This window comes from Adiantum capillus-veneris, chromosome 9 (genome assembly GCF_014529385.1).
Source record: "Adiantum capillus-veneris isolate H3 chromosome 9, ASM1452938v2, whole genome shotgun sequence".
Classification (NCBI taxonomy): domain Eukaryota; kingdom Viridiplantae; phylum Streptophyta; class Polypodiopsida; order Polypodiales; family Pteridaceae; genus Adiantum; species Adiantum capillus-veneris.
The window spans coordinates 96,980,510-96,986,509 of record NC_140939.1 but is presented as its reverse complement, the minus strand read 5'-3'; the positions used below and the strand labels follow the sequence as shown (position 1 = coordinate 96,986,509).

Genomic DNA, 6,000 nt, shown 5'->3' with positions numbered 1-6,000 from the left:
TCATGGCATGGTGCTGTCAGGGTTGCTTTGAGTAAGGGCAGCTTTCCAAAGCTTCCACAGCCAGTCTTTCGGGTGCAGAGGGAAAGAAATGCAGCTCGCAGGGAGCCGTGGAAGAATCGGGTGTGGGGGAGGGCGAGGGGTATCTGCTTCAATGCAGCGTGTCACGCACGTAGTCACATGAATCTGCGTCAATGCTACTTGAAGTGTTTGCTAGTACACAGATGTACCCGCAAAGGCAGGGCTCATCATTAAGGAGCGGACGGATCGATCGCCCACATAACAAGGGAAAGAGGGCTGCTTTGACCCCACAGGAAGAGTTCCGGCATTCATCTTTCTCTGCTTCATAAGAGGCACCCCAAAGACCGCTGTCTCCATAGCTGCCTTTCTCAAGCTTTCTTTGCAGCATTGCAGATGTTTCTTTGTCCCTTGCTGATGGCGATGCAAATGGTATCTTCCCTGTGAAGCGCCCTAGTTAAGCCCAAGCCACAGGCTTTCAGCGAGATGGGGATTCCTGGTCTTTTGAAAATCCTTAAGCCTTACACTCAACCAGTTCATGTCAGGAAATACTCGGGACAACGCGTAAGTGTTGCCTTTGATTCCTGGTTTCCTTAACAATCCCAAACACAGGCAAGATTGAGAGCCCAATATCTCTCTTGTTTGCGCTCATGCACATACCCATCCACTCATTCATATTCAAGGGCGACTAGGTTTCAAGGCACTCATTGCTGGCCTGTAAAATAACACCATCATTACTCTCCTCTAGCGCAAGTTTGAGAGCTCAATATCTCTCTTGTTACCACCCGCTTATGTCTAGTTTTCAGAATTATATAGCTGCAAACTAAAACTATGCCATATATGAGCTGAAGCTGTGTTTCTATCATGCCAGATGCCTCCAAATTGTTGTCTATATGTCTCTCTTTATTTGCTTCACTTAAGTTCCCGTACTCTTTACTCTTACACAGGTCGGCATAGACGCTTACTGCTGGCTCCATAAAGGAGGTATAAATCCTTTTGAAGCTGTGAAGGTGATCTATAAGCTGTTCTGCACGTCAAAAGCTCATCTTACTCTTTTTGATGCTTGCTGCAGCATATGCTTGCAGTTTTGGTATCTGTGATGGGGACCAGAAAATTTCATCTATGCAACCATGTGTGAAATATTGCATGCACTACGTCAATTTGCTTCGCTTCAATAATGTGATTCCTGTCGTTGTGTTTGATGGTGGACGCCTCCCTTCCAAGGCATTGACTGAGAATGAACGCCAGAGGTACGCAGAGAATGATTCTCACAATAACACCTGCCCTCAAATGTGAATGAAGATTTCCATGTCTTTGGCTGGCCAGGAGAAGAGACCAAAATAGAGAACAGGCCAGATTGAAGCTATCTGAAGGTGACGTCAATGGCGCTCAAGAACTTTGCCAGGTATGCTACTTTTGTTTTCAAGTTTGTGCCTCAGAAAAATCCGTGTGGTGTTTCCTAGTGATCCTACAATGTGAAAAATCCATTCAATTAAGTAACATTCTTGAGCTCAAGGAAAAATTATTCTTCTTCTAACTTTGAGCAATAGATTACATTTTCCTGTGTGGACATTCGCTGTCGAATGACTTATAAATAAGCTTTTATCAATGTACACCTATTTTGAGAGTTCACAACACAGCCAAATGAAGCTTGCTTATTGTCTAGGTAAAGTAAATGCATCATCACTCATTCTTTTGCCCCTCATTTGGTATTCTTTTGCCCCTCGTTTGGTATTGGGTCTCAACCAAAAGGCGGTTTTAACTCAGCAAGATAAGATCAAATTGTTTTTCCTGATCAATTTAGGAGTTTTGGGTAGATTCCAAAATAATTCCACAAGTTGTGATTTTAGCTAATTAATTGATGAGAGAAGTTTCAACTTTCATCGCATTCAATGAAGCGTGAAAAAGTACAATAAAATACTTCTTGCTTTGCTCCCCAAGCCTCAAAGTGAATAATCATCATATAATGCTCTAGTATCCATTATGAGCAACTTGCACATCAGATATATGATTTGATGATTGTGGCCAATGTACTAAACATGTCTTGATGGTCCTTGAGTCCTAGACTGCATTCACACAATTAAGGGGATGCTACATAAAACACTATTGTTTGTGAAATCAAAGTCGTCACTCGTATATTGGACACATCTTTGGTCTTGAATATAAAACATGATGTCCGTGACATCTGCCTCAATAGGATGCATCTTCGTCTTGATCAAAGCCATACAGTTAACCATGTAATATTTCCATTGCTACACTTCGCAAAGTCTATGCAATCTCGCAATTGTGTGTAACATCACCATTGCGACTAGTCAAATTCGCTAATCCTAAGTAAAGCGTGACATGCTATACATGAGAGATACTTGTGCGGAATGTAAAAATCTCACAATTCACTCCAACCGTTTTGTCTAAGGACCCTAAATATTCTCGTATAATCAATGAAGGGCTCTTGCGTGAACATGATTTACTCTTTAGAAAAGCTTGAATCTACTCGAACTCACTTGCGGAAAATGTGCAATGGTGTCAAACTAAAACCAAGCTTGAATCTACTCAAACTCTCTTGTGGAAAATGGGCAATAGTGTCAATCTAAAACCATGCAGGAGATTAAGACCTCTCAGCTCTCTCAGGTGTTACTTAAGTTAGTAGGTGCTACTTAAGTCTTAACTATCTGGCCTTATTGACGGCAGCGATATATGCATTGTTCTTGGGATAGGGCATGGAGAAGGTTTCATGAGTCAGCCATCGGTATAGATCACTGCGCCGGATGTTGGCATTAGTATGCTGATATGCTATATATGCACTAATTCAGGAGCCTATGTTCCCTCCATTGGTCTCTGGACCAAGACATTGTAGTTTCTCGACATAGAAGGTAAAACATGCTATAGGGAGATTAAAGAATGTGAGTACCGATGCCCTTGATGTCTTGGTAGTAGTAGAGCATTTTACACATTCTTATGAGATACTCACACCAGCATTGGCTCACATATGGAGTAGCGCTTGCACTCTATATGTTATCCTCTCATAAAAAGCCAAGATATCCCATGTAATTTTACTCCAAACATCCAAATCTAACAATCTTTGCATTGATCTCGCTCCAGTGAGATTCTAAGATTGCATGAATGACTGCTTCTTATACCAGAAATGCTTTCAGGCACTTTTTCTTGGCACTAGCCAATGCTCGACTTATGTATTAAATGCACAAAATCACCTTGCTTAAACCGATGTCTCAGGCTTCTGTTCTTTGTTTTGTGGTTTATTTGTTGTATCTATGCTCGTTCACAATTCGTTGCAATAGTGTGTATTTGTATATCTGGGATGCCTTATTGACACCCTATAGACACAAGGCTTACTTGAGTGTAGGGATGAATGTCTGCAACACTCTCTTTGTGGAGTTCTGTAACAGACTTGGACACTCCAAGTCAAGAATCAATCACGACAGCACCAAATAACCACTTCAAAACAATTCACAGATCACAATAGATTTGCATTGGCCCGGCGGAGTTCTGTGCCTAGAGATATTGGCCCCATAGACTGGCGCCCCTTTCGGTATTTCTTTATGTATTAAATCAATGTCAAAGTACAAGAGAGCGGTCGGGGTTTCACTCTCAGACTCTGCGTCTTCTCTGCAGAGTGAGCCCTAAACCACTTATTTAAAGATTACAAGGGATGCCAAAAGCAGAGCCCCAAAAGCTTAACATCAAAAGCCTGAAAAATAAAGCAAAGGCTCTTTCTCTCACAAGCTCTCTTGAGCTTCAACAAATAAAGCAAAAACTTCCTCTCTCTCTGGCTGCCCTGCGTAGAAAATAAAGCAACTTTCCCATGCTGAATTTCTCCAAAATCAGGGCCGCAATTTACGGAACTGTACGACCTGCCACGTGTCAGAATTTCCCTTGTTGCCCTAGGATTAGGGTTAGGGTTTTTGCTGCTTTTAGAGTTTATGGTAGATTTTAGGGTTGTAGGTTTTACGGTTAGGGTAATCAGGGTTTCAGCAGTTAGGGTTTTTGGCAGAAATTAGGGTTAGGGTTAGGGTTTCTGCTCTCGGGTAGCCACGTCATCACTTTGTGACATACCCCCCTCTTGAAAGCATTGTAATCGCCCTCGATTACGCTTGCAAAACAGATAGAGGCCATAAACCGTCTTAGCAAACACTGACTGTTAGTACCTACGTACTAGGAACACACATCTAGCACATGTACCAATCGATAGTCACATCACACGACATCACAGGACATCACTAGACATCACAGGACATCACATGACATTCAACATTCATTCGAATCTTAGACCATGATTTATCGGCAATTAAGCTAGCAATCGCATCTTGAGCCAATCGGAACCTCATTGATGTCGGATTGACTAACCCCTATTTCAACCATGTCTATTCGAGATCAATTAGACCAAAATGTTGCAGTCATTTCGTCTATCAATTCCTACACTCAAAAGAAGTCAAGAACAAATCAGTATCATAATTGGGAATTCCATTTATAAAGTCATACAACAGAATATTGTCAGCTTTCAGTATCCCTGAAGCTCAAAGAGACATCAGTGACTCTAGTATCTAAATCAAGGCATCTGTTGACAAAGGAGCGGAGTGACTCCCCTCTTGTGCATCTCACTGCACCAGATCTCTGGCCAAGCTGAATTCTGGGTTCCATTTGGAGTAGACTATGCTACATCAAAAGCATCGAGGTAAAGTTTCACAATCTGAGGAGTGTCTGCTAGGTCCTCCTCCATCCACTTCACATCCAATGCAGGATAGTTCTTGAACTTAACCAAGAACAGCCTTCGGACTTTATCTTTATTCTTCATATCCTTATGTGCCAAAATCTGTTCAGGAAACAAGGATCTCCTCGTTTTCTTCCACTTCAGGTTGCTCATCAAGCTCCCCATCATCAGGCATATCACCTTAAAAGGTTTCAAGAGACTCACATGAAATGCATTGTGAATCCTCCAAGTATCTGGCAGTTTCAATTGGAAGGAGACATCATTTATCTTTTCAGTGATCTGGAAAGGTTCGTAGTATCGCATACTAAGCTTTGGAAAAAGCCTCTCCTGTTGCTAATTGGACTATTTTCTTATTTTTAATGATTAAATCTCTTTTTTAGGATATTTTATTATGTGCACTAAGAACTGTTAAAAAGATTGTAGCTATAAGAACTGCCATCAGGAACGGACAACTCTGATGTGTCATTTGATGGGTGATGGTAAACATCGCGAAGGAGTTTCCGTAAGTTCGGTGGAAAGGGCCCGGTTACGAGTGCCTCTGATGCGTCACATGATGGGTGACGGGTGCATAGTAAGGGGGCATCCCGTAGGCTAAGGAGGAAATCCGAACTGAGTAGGAAAATACGCGCAAGAACGCAAGCACAAGAATAAAGATGGGTTCAATGAAGCTTTTTACGAAAAGCAGGAACAATCGAGGGAAGGTAGACGCTTTCCCGCGAGGAATCTATGTTTGCATTGCATTCGGACATGTGGTTGCATCCAGGGACGCCTGGGAAGTGTTGTGAAATGCATTGGGTTTAACTTATAAGGTTTTATTGAGTTTTTGGGCAGGTTCAGACCAATTTTAAAATATGCCGACCACCCACTTAATAAGTGGGCAGCCACTTAGAAGATAAAGCAACAAAACTAGCCAGCGAATTCTCTCTCCCTATTTCGGGTAGAACAGCGCACAGAAGAAAAAAAAAAAAACGGCCGCGATCTCTACGCGAGCAATTATTCGTGCCGTGGCCAGAGAGCTATAAAAGCATCACATGCCCTCACTTACGGGGGGTACCAACATCAGCAAGAGAAGACTCTGCTGCAAGAGATCGCGAGACTACGAAGCACGGAAGTCGCTTTTCCTGCGCAAGAACGACAGGTATCTATTGTGGATTCGCCATACGAATTGTTGTTGCGTGTTTGTGTGGTTTGTTTTGCAGGAATCTCCCGTTTTACGGGAAGGCCCTTTACGGGAAGTACGGCTTCACGCCTAAGTCCCT

At 42.5% G+C, this 6,000-nt stretch overlaps 1 protein-coding gene across 3 annotated transcripts in view; it reads left to right on the top strand.

Annotated features, from left to right (window-relative positions):
• The window catches only part of LOC147450853 (5'-3' exonuclease family protein), a 70,598-nt gene continuing 64,598 nt past the window's right edge, over positions 1-6,000 (top strand). Inside the window, exons 1-4 of one of the 3 annotated variants that reach the window (XM_086519864.1) lie at positions 1-579; positions 963-999; positions 1,088-1,265; positions 1,342-1,420. In XM_086519864.1, coding sequence (XP_086375990.1) covers positions 502-579; positions 963-999; positions 1,088-1,265; positions 1,342-1,420 — 372 coding nt within the window. In that variant the 5' untranslated portion in view covers positions 1-501. Of the gene's footprint in view, positions 580-886; positions 1,000-1,087; positions 1,266-1,341; positions 1,421-6,000 lie in introns of all 3 variants that reach the window. The other 2 variants (XM_086519861.1, XM_086519862.1) reach the window with 2 other exon arrangements.